Raw genomic sequence first — 25,475 nt, 5'->3', positions numbered from 1 at the left:
TATTGTTTTTCAGAATAGTGAATTTGATTTTACTTGGATTATGCTTGTTCTTTTGATTGATCATTAGCATTACAACTTTATGTTTATAATGCATAACAGTTCTTCTTGTTTACAGGAGAAGACATTTCCAATGATCAAGTGTCAAGTATTAGGCATTATTGTTTTAATTTAACTGATTTATTTTTATTTCAGATGTGATAGTTTCATATTTGAAATGTCGGGAGACATTTTTCTCTAAGAGGGGGAGAATGTCACAGGGTGAATAAATTATTATTATAATAAATACTATATAATTTATTCATTAATAATTTGTGACCTAATATATTAATAATTTCATTTCCATCATTATCATTTTCATCTATTATACAGCATAGTGAATTACAGTACTCTGGAATTTACTATGTGTTCAGTCATTCATAAAGACATTCATTGATATTCATGGGGTTGAATGCTCATTGGTTGGTTTGAGAGTGTGAAAGGTCAAAGGTGTTTGTGTCAGAATGGGTGCGGTTTGAAGGTGTATGATTGGTTGATATTTCAGTGTGAGAAGTGTGTGAGTGGTTTTACTAGTTTGGTACCAAATACGCATGCTTGGCGCCAAACACCCTTAATAACTCACTCCACCCTAAGACAGCCAGGGGGAAGGATGAATTTATCTCCTCTCCAAATATAAAGTCTCTCATTTATGATTAATGAAGACGATGTAATATCTGTCTAATCGGTAAGAATTAATTTACCACTGTTGCTCTGAATGTATTAAACACCTTATCAATTAATTATCTAATTAATCGGAACAGTTAAAGTAATCTAAAAGAATTAAATGTGTGAGTGTAAGTGTATGAGTGTATTCATTTATATTTACAGGTCACCTTTAATTATTATTCTTGTAATATCCATCATCAATAGTAATTGATACATCATAGATAAAGAAAAGAACCCACCAGCTGTGTTATTGTTGTCTATTAATGGAGTTTTAGATAAAATACGGCTGTGACATGTATACCTTCACTAGGTGTGTGATATCTATATTTGTAATTTTATTTATATGTTACTAATATTTTCCAATTCTATTTAATTTTGCATTTTTTTTGGGGGGGGGATCTAAGAATTATCCACTTTTCTAAACAAAAGACATGATATTAATTCTCCTAAAAGAAAAAGAAAAGAAAAGTTTGTATCATCTGTTTTTAGAGTGAGCACGAACTTCAATTTTCGCTTATGAAGTTGATTTGTCAAGACCTTAAATGTTAACAAAATCAAAATAAATCATAATACTTTGTTCTCCAATTCATTGATATGGCGATGAAATGCAGCATTTTCCACACACAAACAAAAGACATGGTCGAGTGAGAAATATTTGTATATGAAAATAAATCTACGTTATCAAACTCAAATTTCTATGGAGATGATTGGTTGATAGAGTTATACATTATGATAGACTACTAGAATTATATACTACTCTCCAGTTATCTGACCTTTCGCAGGGATCAGTTTAGAAAACGACTTCTATAAAAAAAATTTCTTTGTTATCTACATACTTTATAATATCATATGATTAAGAACAAAAAGAATAATATAGATATAAAATTTTATTATGTAAAATGATGAAATGCGATTTTTGCATTTTTAGGAAGTAAGGTTACATGTATAACATTAAATTATTTTTAGAACATAATACATATTTGTAGTTTTCATTAAATTCATTACACATAATATTATATCTAAAAATGTGTTACTTTGTAATAAATCATCCATGCCATCATTATCCCAAGAATAAAGTCATAATCATTTATAATAAATGTAATTAAGATATGTGAACAACTATGGAACAATTAGGGATATAAGATATAAAAAGTCAGTGAGGTTTCACCATCATAAAAGTCTCCTTTATCTGTTTACCATCCCTCACTGTAGGATACCATGGATTCCACCAGGAACCCGGGGACCATTGACCGTTAAGGAAGGCGTCATGACAGAGGTTGAACCACCAGCCTCCGCTACGGTTACTGGAAGCAGCACAGTTATATATATACCTGTCGTTATCTCTGTCCGGGGTGGAGAAGGGCATCCCAGACAGATCTGTGTTAGAATTACCTGTGTTTAACATACGGTCTCCTGTAAAATAATCAAAGAAAAATATATCATGAACATTTATTTCAGATTAAATCATTATCATTTAATAAAAATCTGAAGCTTAAAGTATATATCGTATTCAACAATAAGAACTTTTTTTGAATTACTTTAAATTGCGTTGCTTTCAATTACAATACATGTACACTGTTTTCATTTAATATTTAACGTTGTTTTTCTGATGTCAATTGATTTCTTTTTTTTTACTGTATCCGAACATGTTGATGAGTCTCAACAGAAAAAAAAGATTGATTGATTGAATGTATGTAGTTTACCGTCCCTCTCGAGAAATTTTTACTCATATAGTGACGCCATCACTTGCCGGTTGAGAACTAGAAAATGTGTTTTATAATACATGGTATACACGGCAATTGAGCAGTTTGCTATGTTTTTCGTGCCAGCATTTACTACGACACTGTACCTTGATTCATACGATCACATCCGAAGGACCAGTCTGTACGCCCTACAGTGGGATTGGAACCTTCAGCGTAAAGATTCCTTTGCAGCTCTAACCACCGCGCCACGCGGGAGAAGTCAATAAATTTAATTATTATTTCATTCATGTGAAGCCTTTTTTAAACATTGAAATGGGTAAGCCTGTATACGTACATATAAAGAAGGGGTATTCAAAACAATAATTTCATGAATCAATAAATTGATATAACATTAGAAAATAATTTTTTTTATTTCTTTTTTTTTGGGGGGGGGGGGGTGTACCTCTTTAAGTCAACAGTACATGAAACAATAGATTTTCTTCACAACAATCTTCTTCTTATCAACACAGTAATCATTAGAATTCTTCAAACTTTTGCGACTACACGTCGATGCAATTTGTGTAAATAACTTCTTTCTTTATTGCTGTATTGATTTTGTTAAGTCTACAATGCATATCTTCAACACAAAAGCGGGATAATTACAAAAAGTCATCGTTATCCACTGTAAATAATTAAATTTTCAATGCAAGTGTTTTTTTCATTCAATAATCGTTTAACACCTTAATTGATTTCTCTGTATGAGTTATGTATCTGACAACATTACGTACAAGTATGCATGTAGTGTTTATGACGTGGGAATGTTCAATCTTTTAGCGAGTTATTACTGATTGGTTCATATAGTATGGACTCTCGATTTTCAATATACAAGGAAAATTTTACTTTCAAAATATTGGTATCCACACATCCCCCTCCATTAATTACGTAGCTATAGGGTAGATTCTCACAGAAAGAATTGATATTTGTCTATCTGTCACAAGAAATTAAAATCTTTCTCCCTCGCTCTCCTTAATATAGGTCGTCATTCGTACATTCTTTTTTCCGTTTACCTACCCAGGGTCCCGGTGGCTGGTCCGCCAAGAAAAAGTCGGTAGTTGTTGGTTTCGTCAGCAACAGAGAACTGGTTGTATAATTCATAGAGCTTTGTCCCATTGGTCAGTGTCATAGTGACGTAGAGGGAGGAGTTCCTTCTCCTGGTAAGTTGTTGTATGACGTCATTTCCTTTAATATTTTATCGTCGTGTAATATATAAATAATTGATAAAGCAAAAAATATTTATTTCAAGTTGTCATATAACTCAACATATGATTATGAAGGTATGCAGAAATTTCTAATTGTGTAGTGCATGCAGCAATGAACATACATGTTTTGAAATCAAAGTAGGGAATTCGTTATACATTGTTTTTTACATAAATTATTATAAACAACATTTTAATAATTAACTGCTAAAAAATTAAAGGCTTATTTAAACTTGAATCAGAAAAATTATCATCCCCTAAAAAAACATAAAATATTACACAGTTATAGAATGGGTCCAGTGTAAATAGCAAATTTATGGTTCCCCGAGGGAGGGGAATATTTCTTCTCCTCGAACCCTGACCCTTTGGTCAGCCATAAATTTGTTATGTCCTCTGTAGTCATTCCATAGCTGTTTATATGTTACCTATCCAGTACGATCCGTTAGGATTCCCGAATCCCGTCTTGTAGTCCGTCCAGTTTCTGTCGAATGACACTGAACCACTCACACGTCTCTGGATAGCCTAAGGATTTATGAATTATGTCGGGTTTATACAAGAAAGTAGTGTAGTTGTTTTTTTAATACATTTTACTGTGAACAATGTTTAAAATACGTTATTCATTAAAAAGTCATTTAATTTTAGCATATTCTTTCATTTAAATTACAAGTAAATTTTAAACTGAGCTAAAATAAAAAAAAAACAAAATTGTTACTCCCTCTTGACTTGGTCTGAATTTTAAAAAAAAATAAATTCGATTGCAATGTTTATTTTCAAAATGATATTTCCATAGTACCTGAAGAAATAATTGCTTATTTGGGGCAAAATAAGTTTTGAGTAGGGACTGTCTGGCCAGTCTGCCCACAGAGGACAACGAAACAATTCTTTAAACATTATCCGATTGTTTTGTTTTATAAATTATTCTTAATATGAAAATCTACTTAAAGTATTCACTTCTTAACAATTATTTAAGTTTTGCCTCTACATCCATGATATAGTACACATGTTTTTCTACTTTGTGATGAAATATATTTACTGTCACAATGTTATTAGCTTTTTGTAAGTAGGGATAAAAAAAATTATTAAATGATCACTTCTGTCAGTTTGTTTTCAGTATAAATATTAAATATCAGTTTTAAAAAATCATTTTTAAAAGATATATTATAGTACCTGAAATTGATTGGAGAGAGAGAGGAAGGGAGAGACAGAGGGAAGAAAAAAGTTTTACAGTTTAAAAGTTCATAAAAGATAGTATAGTAAATATAATTCATGGGATAGAGAGACAGAGAGAGAAGAGAGAAAGAAAAGTGAAAGAGAGAGAGAAGAGAGAGAGAAAATACAAAAATAGATCTTACTGTCCACCCTCCTCCATCAGTCTTCATGTCACAATACACGCTGACACTGGTCTCGTTACCAAAAGGGTTTATGTTATATAAACCAGACTGCGTGTGTCCAAGTAGATAGTGATCTCTACAATCCCTTGTTAGTTTTGAACCTGAATGAGAATATCAATACTAAAATCCAGAACATCATTATTATAAACACAGAGAGAGTAAGAGAGGATGAAAGACAGTGAGAGAAAAGGATCAATTACCTTTTTCTATGGTTTTCCCCTCCGTCCTTGTAAGATACTGTTGGATAGCCGTCATATTTTCACTGAGAATTTGGAACTTTTGATCAAATTCCTGCAACTTTTTCTGACAATTTTCTAAATTTTCCCTGTCCTCTCGCTTTTGGGAGTTAATCTCTCTTTTCAATGAGTTTACCGAGTTCTGTAAAGTTCTGTCACGTCTAAGAAAACCAATCTGCCTTCTCAACACTTCTACGGTCTGCTGTAAAGAGTTGTTTTGATTTAAAGTATCGATTTGCCTTTTTAATTTTTCGATCTTCTGCGATAAAGAGTCGTCTTGCCTCAGGGTTGCAACCTCTCGTTTGAGCGTTGCTATCGTTTGCAGCAGAGTGGCGACCGTTGTCTCAGTGACTTCCATGCTTCTTTTAATAAAGCTGACGTCATTCACTGCTGCTCTGATGTCATTGACTACGGATACCCGGATGAGGGTCTCTTGGTTTACAAGCTGACGGAGGAGGTCGATTTCCTTTACATCACGTAGAGTAGAGTTCGGATTATAAGTACCAGTTAACAAGGAATCTGACTTGGCTTCGGAAATTATTATCAGAATCGTAAAGAGAATGGCAAACTTCATGGTTTCAACGTACAGATTAAATGCTAGTGATAGCGATAGATATTACTTTGTCCCTAGAAGACAACACACGGCCGTATATATAGAGACGGTTGGGGATTTCCCTAAATTAACCATGAGACATCACAATCAATTTTAAAGTAGATATTACTAACCTATAAGTAATGATGCATATTTGAAGTCGTTTTTGATGTTTTCTTCTTAAACCGGAGATAGTACTTAACAAAGCAGATCAAGAGCAATTGAAACTACTTTGTATTTTTTTTTTTTCGTGTTTATTTGAAATGAGGCTTAAAGGTGTTCAGTGCACTTTATCTTTTTTATATCTGGTTGTGTATTTTTTCATAAAAGGCTTATATGACCCAAAATTATTGTATAGGTTTTTTATTCTTTTTTATTAGATTTTATTAGATATTTTCTAGAGAGAGCATTGTTCTAGAAACATGTAGGACGGTGCATGCATTGCATTTTTTTTTTTTCGATTGAAATATTTTCTTTGCAACAATATTTAAAAAGATTCGCCAGCAGATATCGCTTGAGAGTTCATTAAATATAATTGTTACATTAGGCTTAATTAAATGTATTTCAACATATTTTGTTTAATTTGACATCTTTGAACATTCAAAAAAGGTACTTGATAAAAAATGAAGAACAAAAAAAAAGTTTTCAATTACATTTTAGAGGAACATGGATGTATTCTATAAATGATCATCCAACTTTTATTTTCTTATGAAGACTAAAATATTCAAAGTAATTAATTTTAATCATATATATTTAATCATATATATATATATATATATATAGTTTTGTGCCATGCGGATTGTGGGTTATTTTGCGTCTTTTTCACTCACGTTGTGGGTACCTTGGATGGTTTATGGGTCATTATATATTGACCCACAAACCATGTGCCTAAAATTTTGTTTATGACAATTAAATAGTAACTATATTCATTTTTTACAAAAAAAAAATTTTTGACCCATAATTACACAATCAAAAAATGACCCACAATGCAATTTTATATATATGAAATCTTACCACTGAGTGCATTGGCAGGATTTCGCGCGTGACCCACAATATTTTATATACTTTCACATGAGTATTGGAGGGATAAGGGAAAACGGCTAGATTTTATAGCCTAACTGCAGTAAATCATTGTTAAATTTTAACGATTTTTTTATTTATATGTATGAGCTTTTGTTTTTAATGTACTACATTGTATAAATCTGCAAGAAAAAAAAGGCTAATCTATTTTAAACTTTTTATCGTACGATAGTTGTGTTCTTCCTAAAGTTTGTATATCTAAATATAAATTCTCATAAAAATGTGAAAGAAAGCTCCAATTACTATTTTTTTGAAAGAAAAAAACGACTAAAATGTTGCTATAAAGATCGCGCGTTAAGAAGTGAATCGCGATGTTTCAATAATAAGAAAATATACGTTAGGTTGAAATCTCAGAAAATCATTTACAACATTAGGTTTATTCAGAAAAAAAATATCACACATTAAGATTTAAGGGAAATGTAATCAAATCAACAATTATTGAACATTTTATAGATGGAAAAGTTCATGTATATACTCAGTATCCGACGGTGTTCTATATTATTCAATGTATTGACCCAGAATAGTTGCCTGTATTTGGATCCCGCAATTTCTATATCTTTGGGGACGTCAACATTACGCTACATTGCGAAAAATTTCAATTCATTTACGCTACATTTCTTTGAAATTAAATTTCGGGTGATCAATACCGCTATATTTTATCATTAGACAAGACACAAGACTTTATTCTCATGAACTGTACAAAACAGTATAGAAAGGATATTACATTAAATATTTACAATGAACAATTAAGTATGCGTGAGACAAAGAAAAAGAAAAAAAACATTGAAAAAAAAATTACAATAAGACTATTGCCGATTAAAACTCATTACCGATACATATCGAATCAGCCAGCAATGAAACAGAATTATACTTGTATACTGACCCACAACTCGCTTCTGTACATTGATCCCGCAACATTATATATACAACTAATTAATGACCTACAATTATATCATACATACATATATAAATCTTAAATAATATTAAGTTAATTTAAAAAATACATCATTTATGACAGAAAATGGAAAATGACTCTTACCAAATGAAAGTTGGATTATAAGTAGTATATGCTTGCTTTTACGTGTAAAGAGTAAACACACTTTCTGTTGCATCTGACCAAATATTTGTTTTATAAGACATAAACACATCGCTTCTTGATCATGCATAAATCAGAAAAAAAATGTCGTACTCGGTCTTCTTTGGTTTATGCTTAGACAGATATACGTTGCTTAAATTTAAGTCAATGGGGCTGGGTTCCAGGATTGTGTAATTTTTGTATTGTGTGATTAAATTCACTAATTCTATTGAAAATCTGAAATCACTGAAATCCATAGTTTTTTTTTTAAATCATATTTCCAAGAAAGGGTGACACTTGACCTCATGAATATACCAGGGAGTGTCTCGGTCCACACTATACATAGGTGTTGCAGCCGTGGTGCTAGAGAGGGCTTATCCCCTCCCCCAACCCCAGCCCACGTCTGAAAAGATAAACATAAAAAAGGGATTGAGAATTGTGGCTTACCTTTTTTGGTTTAACCCCCCCCCCCCCAATTTTAATTTGCTTCCGACGCCAAGATGCTAATGATTTTATTCACTGTATACACTTTTCCTACCAGAGTCGGTGAGATTTAATTTCCGAAATGATTGGATAATTCTCGTTCATTACCTGCCTATTGTCGAAATATAAGCTTTACAAAACACGTAGTAAATCAAATAGTGCTGGATGTACCCTGCACTGAAATGGAAAGCAACGGAAGCAAATTAAAATGTCTCCATAAAATTGAAGAGGACACCTGGAATTGCCTAGAAAGAATAAAAGCCACGCCAAACCTGTTCTTTTTTACTTTTCTGCAATTTCGGAACACCTTTTTTCCGTCAATGTGGTGATTTTTAATTTTCTTATAATGTGTACAACTGTACACATAAGCAGACAAAGAGAAACACAATTAACAAAAATATCCTATGTGACGCAGTGGTTAGAACGTCTGTTCTACAGTAGCGAAGTAAAGAGTTGATGATTATGTCGATATATCAGGAAAATTATGACTTTCTAGTATATTGACGAAAAAACTGCATGTAAACGATGTCCCTGAGTGGGAATACCCCCTCTCCCCTTCTCCAAATCGTCTTAGTATAATGACCAATTTATTTCCGACTCGGAATTAAATATCACACACAGTTTAAAGTCAATTAACCATAGAAACGTCGGTATATTTAGGTTCAAAATCGATGAAAATTTTAATTTAAATAACAAATATCAAGTAAATCTACACCGAATCTACACCGAATTTTTTTTTAAGCTCAGATATTCGATGTATGGCTTTATCAAAAGGACATGTAATCATAGCCTATCCTACCTATATTTCGGTGATTGATATCATGTTCCGTTTTTGTAAAGATTTATAATCAAAGATTGTCTCTAAACAATATAATTTTCAAAATACTTAGAGGAAAAGAAGATAATCTTTTAAACAAACAGGGTGCTACGCTTCGAAGGAGGATTTCAACGTGAATACAACGTAAGCAATAAAATTAATGCAAGACTCAGATCAGGGAAATGTTGTTTTACAAGCCTATAACATATACATCAACACCGGTCAAAATTATTTTTCTGTCCTAATTTTGAGTTTTTTTTTTTATTTAAAACTGTTTTCCTTTTACTGGCACCGGGACCCAATCATGAGATTATGATTTTACGTTGTGCTACACATCCAAGGAGTTCATATTAGCTATCTCTGGATTTAAACAAAGTGACAGTGAAAGGAAAATAGGTAAATAAACGCTAACCATTCCTCAGGTATACCTGTGGACCATGATAATATAGTCTGTCCCTGGTGTCCCACCGTACCAACTTGACAATTTCTTTTACATATCAAAATGCATTTTACATGTAAGTGTACCTGGACTTTCAAAAATTCAAACTATATCAAACTGAACTTTTCAACCATAGATTGTTCTTTTTTCCAACATTATTCCTTGATAGGAACCCTCCATTTTCATTAGTATATATACATGCATATGTAGATTGAAAAGGCAACGAATTCAATCTCTTCGGAGATAAGCCGCATCTTCTCGGGCCTTTCCGACTAGCGGAAAAACAACTTGGAATGTATTACTTAAATAATAATTGAAAAACCTCTTATACTAGTATGTGGATTATGGAGTTTAACTTTGATATCACCTAAAATATACTATAGAAGGGGCTTTTAAGTCCGTATATTCATTCTCTCCGACGGGTATATTCTGAATAAACTGGAAAAATGAAAATATTTTTAGCATCCGGTTATGTTAATACATTTGAGGCACTCAAAGATAGCACACTAGCCTGATCACCTGGCTCATCCTTGCCAAGGAGTACAGGGACAGGGAACCAGCCGACTCGCACACTAACCTCAGACGTCAAAGGGGTTCTACCATCTTGCTGATTCAGTCATATGATCATATTTGAATTTCATTCAAATGTTAAACTTCTGAAGTCCGAGTTACTTTGAATTTTGGTACGCACAACACTAAGTTTTTGCTTTCAAAGACTATTAACAAATGGTTGTAATTAAAAGCATTTTTTACATCAAAGAATTAGACAAATTAAAAAACATTTTTGATGAACTTTATGCATAGCGAAAAATAAAATGAGTAACTAGGCAGTTTCCGGCAGAGAAAAATATATCGACCTGGGGCTCGTAACATAAAGGTTGCTAAGTTTTTGACTTAAGTAGGGTGGTAAGTACGGTTTAGGTATAATCTTAGGACCTATTCCTCCACCTATCACACCCGAGGTTTGAGTGGACGAAGCGGAGTCAGCCGAGGATTGTCGATGTTTTTCCGACCTCTGACGGAAAGAGCCGAGATGACGCGATTGCTCTCCGATCAGCGGATCGTTCAACAACATTGAAATAAATGTTGGGTGGATTCTGATTTGTAGATTCTTGTCCATACCTTAAAGAATGTAAATTAAATATTACGCAAAATTTGCAAAGAAGGGGATAATCAACTGAATACGAAGCGACTCTATTTTGCATAAAATTTTAACAACTGCTGCTTTTAATACATTTGAGGTGGGTTTTTTTCCGAGCTATACAAAGACAACAGATGGACTAATGGGCACTTATGAAAATCGTAATATTCACACGTACGAATAGGAGACTTGTTCGAAAAATTCGTGGACGATGTCGATCTTCATTAAACTGCTTTCAAGAAATTTAAAATAAGCTCAACATCATGACTTTGTACAAATATCTGTTTTGTTGATTTGTGAAGTTTACTTCCATGGGCGTCGACGGAAGCAAATTGAAAGTGGGTGGGGGTGGGGGTGGGGCTAACTGAAAGGGGGGGGGCTTAACCAAGGAAAAAAGATAAATCCCAATTTTCAATGCCTAATATATAATAGTTCTTTTTGTAAAAAGGGGGGTGGGTTAATCCTCCCTAACCCCCCCCCCGGTGTCGTCTGTTATGCGGTCCGATTTAATAAAAATCAATTTATTTCATTTTAAGATTAACATGTTTTGTGACCAGGGGCATGTATTTTAATTCCTTTAACATTTTAAGAGTATATTCCGGATTTTTCCCGAGTATAAGATAAAGATTCTTTGCATCGTTATCTGCTGCTCTGTGACGTTCTTCAACATCATCTTTTTTTGCCGTTTTCAATGAAGAACTACATGTACCTCTTTCTAAAATGGATTTATTTTCAACGAAGCAAAATATCGAGGCATAACTTGGAATGTGAATCAATGTAACACTTCTCAATTTAAAAGTCTAGGGTTTTTTTTCGATTTTGCTCCATTTAGGAATTTTGACCTGCGCCACGAACCGATTTTTGCAGTTTTTATATCTGGATATGTTTGAAATAAATAGTGATACTTTTAAAAAGATTAATAAAAATCATTGGAATTTTTGTTAAAATATTTCTACCAAATTTGGATAAAATGTGAAAACGGAAAAGATATGACAGAAACCACGAACTTTCATGTGATCGACTCGATCACACGCAAAGTTAACATTTCTTTTTATCTAATAAAAGCAACTTTTTCTAAATACCATATAGGTATTGTGTATTTATTTAATTTGCAGTTTTAAGTTTAAGCTCGGAAACTTAATTAGTGAAAAAACTAATTGTTATAGCTTTGTAAATTGTATGAAGTATAGAAAAAATGTATAATATATTCGCCAATTTAAACATAGAATATCTATGATACAAATAACTTAAATATGGAGAATGGAGTGTTGGGTGGGAAGGTGCTGATTCATTAATTTTTGACCTTGTATATGAAGTTCACATTCACTGCGATATGTAAATATTAACCATCCCTTTATTCCGAGTTCACTAATCAAGATGTGTAGATCATAAGACTGAACTTTTGTCCCGCACTTTTACTGAAATTGGGGAATATTACTTTCGGTCCGTCCGTCTGTATAGCTGTCTAGCTGTTTTTCTATCTGTCTGTAAAACTTTCTTTTTTGCGCGATATCTCGAGAAGCTTTTTTTTTACAATGAAATATACATAACAACTTCCCCTGGTGTAATTATAAGAATCCTTTAAATTTTGAGGTTAAAAGTTCATAAAGGTCAAGGTCGCAAAATCATAAATTCTGTCTATTTTAAAACTTTCGTTTGGGCGAGATATCTTGAGAAGAAGTTAGGCTTTTCCTGTAAAATTTTATGCCACAACTCACTAAAGTTATTGCCTAAGAAATACCCCTTTTGGGGTCAAAAGGGTAAAGTTGTAATTAAATATATTCTGTGTGTTTATAAAACTTTAATTTCCGGGCCATATCTCAGGTAGCTTTTAAAATTTTTGCAATATTTTCTTATATCTTAACTCCCCATGGCCCCGCCCATCCTCCGTCGTTAAAGTGTCCCCCCTCTGCACCCCCATCTACCCCCACCCCCGCCATCATCATATTAGCTTGTGCTGATTCAGTCTTTACCATAACAGCATTTATTCAACATCAATAAAACTGTACTGTACAAATCTGCTTAACTGTACAAATCTTAAACTCTTTAATACAATTCAATGAAAAGGGAGAACAAAATCAAAATTCAACATACAAATGATACAGTCAATTTATTCTATCACTTTACATGGTCAATTTGGTGTCACATATACCGGTATATTGTGTTGAAGAGTTTATTTATTACGTTTGTGTGTGTGAGAGAGAGAGAGAGAGAGAGAGAGAGAGAGAGAGAGAGAGAGAGAGAGAGAGAGAGAGGGAGGGAGGGATTAACACAAACTTACACATAAGGATTGACAAAGTGTAAGGCAGATAGATAAGTAAACAAGCTGTAATTATCCAGCATAACTCGCAATTATGTAGGGAAAAAGGTTTGGTCAAAACATTTGTCCAGGATTTATTTTTTATCACTTCAGTCCTTTGGCTGGTTTCGAATTTTGACCAGTTCCGAATAATTATTAATTTAAGAGCTGATAATTAATACATTAAAAGGTGTAAAAATAAACTGATAACTATGGTAAGAAGGCATACTTATTAGTGCTTGAATTATGCGAAGTTTTGATTTTTTCCCGTCAAAATTTGGAACTGACCAAACAACTGTAAATCGCAGATGCCTGAAATTTTAGCACATTATTTGTTGAGGCATGTCATATGGTGATATTCATTTTTGTTCACTACAGATTCAGCTTCCTGTTAATCCGTGCGTCTGTCCGTGTCAAACATATCAATAATTTTTGTCGCAGTTTTCTCAGCAACTTCTTATTACAGATGCTTGAATATTTAGCACATACTTTGTTGAGGCATGCCATAAAAAAAAATAAATCCTAATTTGAATTTCTTTAATATAATCAACTTTCTATTGATGCATCTACCTGTATTAACTGAACTTAATAGTATATTAATATGATAGTGTATCCATATGTAAATATATAATTATATATTTACATCAGAGCGGGGATATATCTAGTGAGCATTGGATCACAGACTTATTGTTGGTGTTTGGGTTAACATTTTATTTTGCTCGACTGGTCACATTTTGTCAATGTGTAACACTTCATCCTTTTAAAATTTTTCACATTTTCAGCTTCTTTTCTTATATCAATCAAACTTGCCACAAATCATCAGTGGATTAAGGGCATCAAGATTGTTTAAATGAAGAGCCGTGCCTTCTTTTTGTAAAAGAGCCGTGCAAAGGGTTTAAAAAGTAAATTTTTCTAAGTAACACAAAAATTTGGAAGTTATGAATTACTGAATATTTAGTGACATCTTTTAAACATTTTTTGTCTTAATGGGTTAGAGGTAATGGTATTGGCTATAAGAAATGTATAATATATGATCAAAGTTTTTCAAATAACTTAGAATATATAAGAATTCTTTCAAAATCTATTGCAATTCTGAAATACGCATGCTATTCAAGATTCTTGAATCTATTTTATAACTTACTGAAATTTTTATAATTTTACCGACTATTAAATTGCACTTTCACAGATGTCATGACCCACAATCATATATACAGGTGTCTATATATTCTGCTATAAAGGTCAAGGTCTCAAATTCAAAATTCTGTCTATTTAAAAAATTTGATTTTTTAGATTTTCCTGTAAAATTTTATCATTTTGAATGATATTGCTAATAAAGCAATACCTTTTGATGGAGGGTCAAAAGGGTAAAGTTGTAATTGAATATTTTCTGTGTGTTTATAAAACTAAATTCCGGGCCATATCTCATTAGCTTTTAAAATTTTTGCAATTTTTCTTATATGTTTAAGTATCAAAACCTCCGTCTTATTATACAATCCCAAAACATGGTATTACACCCCCGCCATCATAATTATTGTCTATTTTTAAAACAGCATGTATTCAAAGTCATCAATAAAACTTAGCTTAACTGTACAATTTTAAACTAATACAAAATATTCAATGTAAGGGAGAACAAAATCAAAATTCAACATACAAATGATACAGTCAATTTATTCTATGACTTTACATGGTCAGTTTGGTGTCACATATAGATATTAAGTTGAAGAGTTTATTATTACGAGAGTGTGTGTGTGTGAGAGAGAGAAAGAGAGAGAGAGCGAGAGAGGGAGGGAGGGATTATAACACAAACTTACACATAAGGATTGACAAAGTGTAAGGCAGATAAATAAGTAAACAAGCTGTAATTATCCAGCATAACTCGCAATTATGTAGGGAAAAAAGTTTGGTCAGAACATTTGTCCAGGATTTATTGTTTATCACTTCAGTCCTTTGGGAGTTTAATTTTGACCATTCCGAATAATTATTAATTTAAGATTTTTTTTCCAATACTGATAATTGAATACATTAAAAGGTGTAAAAAATAAACTTTTAACTAAATAATACTTTTAGTGCTTGAATTATGATACAGATTTTGATTTTTTCCCGTCAAAATTTGGAACTGACCAAACAACTGTAAATCGTGCCTGAAATTTTAGCACATTATTTGTTGAATGCCAATGGTGATTTCATTTTTGTTCACTACAGATTCAGCTTCCTGTTAATTTTCTGTCCGTGTCATATATTAATTTTTGTCGCAAGCAACTTTTTATTACAGATGCTTGAAAAACAACTTTGTTGAGGCATGCCATACGGTGAATTTCTTTAATATAATCAACTTTCTATTGATGCATCTACCTGTATTAACTGAACTTAATAGTATATTAATATGATAGTGTATCCATATGTAAATATATAATTATATATTTACATCAGAGCGGGTATATATCTAGTGAGCATTGGATCACAGACTGGTCACATTTTGTCTGTCATCCTTCTAGAAATTTTTCACATTTTCAGCTTCTTCTTCTTCTTATATCAATCAAACTTGCCATAAATCATTGTTAAGGGCATCAAGATTGTTTAAATGAAGAGCCCCTTCTTTCTAGGAAAGTAGTTATGAATTACTGAATAATTTAGAATTAAGGATGGGGCTACAATAGGTGATCAAAGTTTTTCATAGAATATATAAGAATTCTTTCAAAATCTATTGCAATTCTGAAATACGCATTAAATTGCACTTTCACAGATATCATGACCCACAATCATATACATGTAGTGCTGTATATAATTCTGCTGTCGACTGCTAGTGAGTGTGAATCGTGCATGCTGATTCGAAGGAAGAAATTCTGTGATTAGACTGAACTGAGTCGAAGTGCAATCAACGCTAATCTTTATATTACCCATGGGAGTGGTGCTAGGCAACTATCAATTATGTCCGCAATTTTGAGGAAAGGGTGTAAAACTGTTTCAAATTACAAATTAAATCTTTAAAATTTTATTCTCAGAGAACAATTTGAGGACTTAGTTAAATATTTTCAACATTGTGTGGGTGGGTGGGTGGGGGTGGGGGGGTCAATATCCTATACGTGCTCAATAATATTGATGAGTAAAACTATAAAATGGACATATAGCAGGGAATAAACAAGTAAACAATAAATAAATTATGAATAATGTTTAAGGTGATAACACAAAGTCTGCACAGCAAACCTCTGCATAGTTTAAAAAAAAAATAATTAAAGAATGTTTTACTGGTGTTGGAGAAAGTGCTAGATTCTTTGACTATTTTAAGAATCCATATCTCTTTATTAAACATCCTCTTTGGAACAGCCCGATTACACGCTATAATTAAATTTCAATATAGCATTTTATTGCAGCTGCTTCCATGGAGTTAATAAATGCCAAAATGATATGCTTGAAAAAAATTATTTGTCCTTTAGTGAACATGCAATCTCATGAAATCTATATACTAGTATTTGTTTCTCGATTTTCATGGGTACTCACACGTATGATTGATATACACAGAGAAATTTGAATTAATGAACTTACAGTAGCTCTACGTATACACAGTAGATAATTAAACTTATTAAATATGCCTACTTAACAAGTTGAACTGCACGTTAATAATATAAACGTTTATAGTGTGTAAATGTTTGAAAGACTGTGTGTATTTCAAGTTAAAACATTATCCAAGAGAATTATTGTTGAACACAACTAATTCCGTATCAGATGTAGCCAGGTAATTTTGGGAGGGTTCGGGCTTCATCAAGAAGCTTCAATGGATCGATTCCCTCTCTGGGAGTATAATCTTTTGGTGTGAACTCTGAAGCGACATTTCATATCAACAAGAGGCCCTATAGAGCAAGCAGATAACCTAAAAGTTTCTGAAGATATTTTTAGGTTTGGAAATCGGATGCACAAACACTATGTACATATTACATGTCAAGATGACAATTTTCTGAAGGTTGAAAATATAAAATACATTCAGTTGTTAATAAAACGAATCTTTAGATTTGAGAAATTCAGAATGTTTGACTGCTTTTGAACCCAATGATTTGTAGAGGGATATCATTTATATTGATTTTATATGATATTATATATTAAGATTTATATCCCCAAGCTTAAGCAATTCTTTTTATCATATTTTTTTAAAATAACAATCAATATTTTACACTGTGTTTTATATTATGAATCCACACTATTTACTTCATCATTTTCATCCAACCCCCTCCCCCTCCATTCAACCTCGAATGTTGTTGGACTTTTTTTCCACAAATTATATTTATTACACTTATTCATAATGTGTACCATAGGCAATAATCGTGAAAAAACTCAAAATTTTCGTTCCACACACACAGACACTCCATCCATCACCCTAAAAGACCCAATTATAGTTTCCCATAAAATGTGTAGTGGGGTATTTATTTGTGGGTGAAAGTTTATTTTGGATTTTTCACAATATTTTTCCTAAGATACACATGATGAATAAGTTTAATAAATATAATTAGTGAAAAAAAATATCCAGCAAGCCCTGGGGTTGAATATCGAACGGGGAGGGGTCCTGTCCACATGTACATGTACCTGTGGGATAAAGGGGTAAACATGTGATAAAGATTTTTGCTATTTCATAAACAGGTATCCTTAATAATTAATATACACAATCGTTGCACTGTAAACGTGTGTTTAAATTAAAATGTGATTTGACATATCCAGTACCAAGTGGATTTAACGTACCCTTCTTAACCGCAAAACAAGGGCTGGCAAAATGTGTTTCATAAAAAGAAAACCAAACCGCATTATGCAGTATTGGATTTTTTAAAATCTTCAGGCATGATGTGGCGAGGGGTGTGTGTTAGATTTCTCTGATTCTCTGACCTATCTGCAGAACTGTAGCTCTCCGAAAAAATATATTGGCATACCGGAGAGCTACAATGCCACCCGTTGAAAAAACTATATTTATTGCGCACAAAAAATAATAATCATTGCATATTTTTATTAAGCATTCACTCACTGAGTCTTTCACCACGCTCACCCATTTCAGTATCACCTATATATGTAATATACAAAAAAAAATTTCAATATACACACAAATATATATGTGTGTATACATATTACATTATGTTTACTATCACTATAAGAAAAAAAAAAAAAAAAAAAACAAACAATGTTTCTTTATGAATGTTATAAAGCTGATTATTATTCAAATATATTGTCTAACAATAGCCATCTCTTTTTGAACTGGGTGTGTTCCAAATATTTAATGCAAAAAAGTATTTTTCAAAACTATAGCATTTACATGATATATTTTTAACTTCGTTGAATATGAAAGGTTTACAATTTCTATTAAATTCTGGTATACATGCTGTTTTACAAGCAAGATAATAACATTTAAAGATGTGTTGTCTTTGCCAGAAATACCTTACATAACAGAAATTGGGTCTAAGTTAATATCTTTTCCAGTTTTTTTTTGTAAAATCCATTCTTCTAAACAATTCCGTATTCCTTTAATAGAAAGACCGTGAGTAATAAAAAAGATGCTTAAAAATTTCCTGCTCTAGATTACAGACAGAACACAGTGGCTTATCTTTAATTTTAGATAAAAACAATAAGGTACAAGTTCCATGAATCCTATGTATGATTTTACAATTGAACCTTTTGAGATTTGAATCTTAACTTAAGTATTTTAAGTTTGAAAAAGGTTTTTTTCAGTTAAAGTAATTCTGCAAACCTAAATCTCTTGTCCATTTTGAAACTCATACAGGTTGGAAAGAAATTTATTGAATTATGATTTATAGCCGGAATCATCACGACAAAGAACCTGAATATTTCTGGGAATGTATATTCCAATTATTTAACTGAAGTTCTGCATTGTTTAACTTCGGCACATTTTTTTCAGTAAAGTCTAAGCCGTTCATAATTAGTAAATGGGATTAAAACATCATAATTAATGGAAATACAATTAAAGAATAACAAATTACCTTCGGTATCAAATAGATCAGACACAATATGAAAACCATTTGCTTGTAATTGTTCGTAAAAACAGATTTACTTTGTACTATGATACCACTGTTAAACAATAAAAAAATTTTCACGATCTGAAGAATATTTTCAGGTTTAAATAAATTGATAAATTCTTTATAATTAGGAAGAATTTATTTCCAAAACATATTTTTTGTTTTTTTTTACAAGAAAATAAGCCATATTCTGATCCAAACTGTAAATGTTTTTTTTTCATATTATTACAGCCTGTAGTTCCATATATGTTGTAGGTAGAGACCGTATTTTTCAACCTCCTGATCCAAGTGAGCTTAAGTGACTTAATAAATGTTGGCAAATGTGGCATTCTAAAGCCACCATCATCATAATTTAAAACCATTATATTTCGAGCTATTTTATCATTTTTATTGTGCCATACTAACTTTAAAAAACTTCTCATGGTTTTTCATTGTTTCATTACATGGTTTTGGCAAAGTTAACAATGAATGTGTAATTTTTGAAAGAAAAAGATATTTTGTAAAGGTATTTTTACCCAGAGGTGTTATATGTATTTTCCTCAGTGACTCATTTCTTTGTTTATATCAATAATTCTGTTAATAAAATTTATCTCTTCAATATTGTCAAGACTGGCATTAAATGTTATTCCCAATATTGTAAGGTTCTCAGATGTCTACTCTAAATTATATTCATTGCACAATTTTTCATTACAATTACTTTTTGAACCAATCCATATGGCTTTTGTCTTACAAAGTAAGGCTTTAAACCTGAAAATTTAGCAAACTGGAAAAGAAGATCTAGTGCACTCTTAAAACTTCTTTTCAGACCCATCCAAAAATATCACTGTATTATCTGCATATTGCAATAAGCAGACTGTTTCTACACAAATTTTTATACCCTTTATATTTTTATTTGGTCTAATAAGGTGGCCCATTATCTCGACACAAAGATTAAAAATGTATGGTGAGACAGGGTCTCATTGACGACACTCTCTACCTATGCAAAAGAATCTGGGGAAAATACCATTCTGCAAAACACATAATGTGGCATTTTTATATAAAACTTAAATCCATCTAATAATCACAGCCAAATTTAAGATATTCTTGAGTCTTGTACAATACATTTTCATATTTTTCAATGCAACTGATGCTTCTTCCCTAGTTAACAGACCCTCTAATTTAGAAGCTGACTCTACTGAATGTTGTCCTTGATTTGTAAATTATTTAAATTTATATCTAGTAAAGTATTATCACAGGAGGAGTGTGGATTAAGATTAAAATTTTTAATTTCTTAAAGAAATTCTTGTTGCCAGTTTATTTTTAAACCGTTTCCATAGATAAATATTGTTACTGTTTTATCGATGTAATTTCTCTAGATCTTTTCTAGACTCAAGAAAAATATTTTAGGTTTCTCACCATATTCTACCCATTTAGCTTTTGTTCCTACAAACAAACCATTTATATGTTTTTGTAATTTTAAGACTTCAAATTTAGATTTTGCAGTATAAAGTTTTTCATCAAAAAAGTTAATACCTAAGAATATATTCACTGAAACTTCTGATGATTTTCTAATTTTTTAAAAAGTATTTCTTCTTTATAAAAGATTTTCTTCTCATTTTCTTTTCTATTTCTTCAAATTCAGATTTTGATACTTTTTCAGAGTGTTAAATCTTATCTGAAGATTTCTAGTAGCATTTCTAGGGAATAATTGGTCATCAATTATAAAATTATTTTCTGTGTTTTCTATTTCCTTAAACATTACACAATTATATGGTGTAACTGCATACTGAAGTTTAATCCTATTATTGTGTCTTTAACTAAACTTATATAGCTTTTATCGTTTAACAGAGAGCTATTAAACTTCCAGAATCCTTTACCCATCTTAAACTCTGAAAATAAAATATGAAGTTCAATAATAGAGTGATCAGTTTTGTACCCAGACTTTATATCAACATTTTATCATATCTTTGCATGTTGTTAGATAACCATTATTAGTCCCCTACCGGTGAAATCGGACGGGACTATACGTTTCCTCTGCGTCTGTCTGTCACGTCTGTCCAATCTGTCAGTCTATCCTACATGGTTTTCCGCACTTTTTTTTTTTCTAAACGCTTGCAGATATTGAGCTGAATTTTAGTATGTGAGTGTATCTTGATGACTTACAGATGAAGTTAAAATGTTGTTTCGCTTCATTGATTTTTGACAGACTTATGGCATCTTTAATTTTTCATAATGGTTTATGATCGGGTTTGTGCTGCGCTGTATTCCGATGGTCAACATGGTAAATACATGTATATGAAGCGAGAAAAAGACGTTGAAAAAATGAGTCAAAGTTTTGACTCTGTTTGGATTATTTTATTAGATAATATAATAATTCAATATTATATATATATATATACAATATATATATATATACTATATATCACTATATTTATATATACCGCTGCACAAAAATTTTATGCGTAGCGGTTTTCTGTAAAAAAGATTGCATTTGCATGCATGATTTTTATTTTTAAGGTGCACGTTAAAAGGATATATATGCATAAAAAATACTGAAATAACATATGATAAATGCATGTATATATATATTGTAATCACAAGGTTTTATTTAAATAAATTATTAATATACTGTCACTGAATATATGTATGCAATTATATAATAAATTGTTTTATAAATATACTTCATGTGGTTTAAAGTGATTGCGGGCCACTGTATAATTATGCATATGAAGAATTGAAAGGGGGTTAAAACTATGGGTCACTGTATATATGTATAAGATGAATTGTGGGATAAATATACCGCACGTGATTATACATGATTGTGGGATACCTTTGTAAAATATATGACCATCGCTATATATATATTGATATATAAATTATATTGGGATAAATATATTGCACGTGATTTTCACTGATTGTTGGTCACTGTATCATATGCATTTAATATGAAGTTTGTGCAATAATATATTGCACGTGATTAAAACTGATTGTGAGTTACTGTTTATAAATATAAAATGTATTGTGGGGTATATTATAGCACGTAATTATAACTGACTGAGGGTCAATGTTTACATTATATAAAGAATTGTTGGATAAATAAGTACGTAAATTGTTTATTGTATCGGCATGTGCTATCATACAATATAATCAAATCAGAAACATTTAATACAAATATTCAAACACTCGGCCCTTCGGACCTAGATGTCACTTTCAAAAAAAAATAAAGGAAATATATATAAATATATACCGCTGCACAATAATATTACGCATAGCGGTTTTCTGTACAAAAAGCATTTGCATGTATATTAATATAGATATTTTGAGGTGTGCCTTGGAAAATGCAGGAAAATAAAAGTATTTAGATCCGACATAAAAAAAAGTTCCGCCGAATTGTGGCTAAAATATTGCCGCCTCGGCGTTAAACAATATCAATAAATCAACCAATCATAAAAAAGATGGGCTGCCAGAATTGTTAGGAAATAACTTAATGTGATCCATATTTCGAGTAGTTTGTATAATTTAATTAAAAGTAGCACTCGTTCGCTACTTTATCTTTTAGAAAAAAAATACATAAATATGTCACTGATTGTGGGTCACTGTGTATATGTATACGAAGAATGGGGTGGAGGTGTTAATGTAGTGATTAAACCAGTTTTGAGGTCGCTGTATGTATGTATTGAACGGTTTGTGCAATAAACACATTACACTTGATTAAAACTTACTGTGGGTCACTGTATATACATTGTATGTTAATTATGAATTGTTGGATTAATATATTGGAGGTGATTTTAGCTGTGGGTCACTGTATATATGTACATAATGAATTGTGGGATAAATATACCGCACGTGATTATACATGATTGTGGGACACTCTATGTATAATGGATGTAGTGATCATCGCTGTTTGTGGGTCACTATATATATATCATCGTAGGACAGTTGATTGTATAAATTATATTGCCAAAGAGGATATCCCTAGAATATCTTGTTAAGATTCTTTTAAAAAAGGTATCGCAGTGAATCATTATTTAATATGATACGAAAGTATTGGAAAGTAATATTGAAAATTCAGCGAAACTATTCTTAATGGTTTATTTTACATTGTATATAAGTAAATATAAATACATGAATATATTTATGAATATTTTATCAAACATTAATGCTAATATCTTTTCATTGTGAATTACAGCAAATAATATAATTATATAGCATAAGATAATGTTGCGGGTCACTAAATTCATATATGAAGAGCATTGTGCGATGTATATAGTTTATCCCACAATGTTCTATATATATGAATGTTTTGACCCACAATTATTTACAATATTTTTAATATTAACTCAAAAATAATATTATATATTATATAAGGACCATATATAATGCCTAAATAATGAATATGGCATAGCTATGCAATTTAGAAATGCGAGATCCCACAAACCAGCTTAGAAGCTCGGTGCCCACAAACAACCTCATATACCTATATATATATACATATATACATATACCTATATATATATATGTACACCTGAAGACGGATTATGAAATCCAGAAAGCGCTTGTATAGTGAAAATAATTAAAAAGAAAACACGAAGACAACAAAGTAAAGCATTAGCGCTTCCATTTAAAAAATCTTTAGATGCTTTACAATCAAGTTTTTTAACTGTCACATAGTAACGCCTTCTATGACGTCATAATTAGCGGAATGTAATACAGTCTCTATGACGTAATTCTCCCAGCAGTTATTACGGGAAAGTCAAACAATGCTATTTAGCTTTGGTTTTAAAGTATTAATAAAGTGGTTTTCTTTTTCTCTTCGTTGGATTTGGTTTCCGGACATCTTATAGAACGGGAAAACGGTAAATTGTCTCTTCCCGCATATATCTAAATGTTCACTAAGCTTAATTTGTCTGTATTGCGGTTATTAATATGCTGTTTGTGGACTCTTATCCCAGCTCTCAGAGTAGTACTACTTTCTCCGATGTAAAATTCGTTACTACCCGGGCATGTTATGACATAAATTAAGTTCTTAGTTTCACAGGACATGTCGGCATTTAAAGTGAAAATTCGGCCCCGGAAGTTGTGGCTGGTTCCCTCCAAAATATAGTCGCAGGTACTGCATCTCGGGTCATTGCATTTAGTTACGGAACAATTCTTTTCCTTGTAACTGGATGTGCACAGAATTCTTTTTAAATTTTTAGCCTGGCGTTTGCTATTTATAAATTGAACATTACGGTAAATTGCGTTTGTGTTCTCATCCTCCTTTAGTATCTGGTTTAATTGTTTTACCACTGGTGTTAGGTTTTGGTTTCGTGGATTGTGGGTATGAACAAATGGTATAATTTGTTTTTTCTCCCGATTGTCACGTGTCGTAAGTAGTTCTGTTCTTTCATAAGACTTTGCCTTTTTTATACCATCATCCACTAGTCGTATAGGGTATTTACGTTTCACAAGAAAAGATTTCAATTCCTCTAGTCGTAAATCCCTTGTGCTTTCCTCACTTACTATGGTACAAACTCTTCTTGCCAGATTATAGGGTATCGCTCTTTTAGTATGGCTTGGATGACATGAGCCGAAGTGTGAATACTGATGTGTATCGGTGGTTTTGTAGTATATAGTAGTTCTCCTTGTGTTCTTTTTCTCCACTAACACATCAAGAAATGGTAATTTTTCTTCATTCATCTCTAAAGTGAATTGAATATTGGAGTTTAACCCGTTTAGTATTTTGTGAAATTGCGTTAATTTCTCCATGTCGCCGTGCCAAATAATGAAGCAATCGTCCAGAAATCTTTTCCAGTTTGTTTCTATCAAATCAGCAAAATCTTCTCCCCATACTTTGATAAGTTCACTTTTCAGTAAAGTTTCCAGGTAGCCTAAAGTTAGGGTTGCATACGTTGGCGCTACCTTGGTACTCATTGCCGTGCCTTTGGTTTGGATGTAATGGTTTTCGGCAAATGCAAAAGTATTGTTATTAAGTACTAATTTCACTCCTTCCAAAATAAAATCATGTTGAAATCTGCTGTTGATCATATCCGGGTATTTTTCCATCCAAAACTTTACAGCCTGTATTCCTAAATCTGTCGGTATTTTTGTGTATAAGCTCACAACATCAAAGGTAACCAGTTTTGCATCTTTGTTGACATTACTGGGGAGGTGGTTTAGAAAGTCGAAATCATCTCTAACATAGCTAGTTACCTTTTTACAGAGAGGTTTCAAGAAAATATCCAGTAACTGACTGAGTCTCTGTGTAGGTGCATTAGGTCCTCCAACTATCGGTCTAAAACTCAGGTCTACTGGA

The 25,475-nt window shown here is 31.8% G+C and overlaps 1 protein-coding gene across 1 annotated transcript; it reads right to left on the bottom strand.

Moving 5' to 3' along the window:
- Window positions 1-1,648: 1,648 nt before the first annotated feature.
- On the bottom strand, window positions 1,649-5,937 carry LOC134229237 (fibrinogen-like protein 1). The gene is made up of 5 exons (XM_062710944.1): window positions 5,232-5,937; window positions 4,993-5,132; window positions 4,066-4,162; window positions 3,456-3,623; window positions 1,649-2,115 (listed from the first exon to the last, which is right to left on the bottom strand). The coding sequence occupies exons 1-5, from the start codon at window positions 5,839-5,841 to the stop codon at window positions 1,856-1,858; spliced, it is 1,275 nt and encodes a 424-aa protein (XP_062566928.1). The 5' UTR covers window positions 5,842-5,937; the 3' UTR covers window positions 1,649-1,855.
- Window positions 5,938-25,475: the final 19,538 nt, after the last annotated feature.

Source organism: Saccostrea cucullata, unplaced genomic scaffold, assembly GCF_032062105.1.
Source record: "Saccostrea cucullata isolate Sc308-1 unplaced genomic scaffold, CSIRO_AGI_Scuc_v1 ctg4239, whole genome shotgun sequence".
NCBI lineage: Eukaryota > Metazoa > Mollusca > Bivalvia > Ostreida > Ostreidae > Saccostrea > Saccostrea cuccullata.
This window is presented reverse-complemented; position numbering and strand designations above follow the sequence as displayed.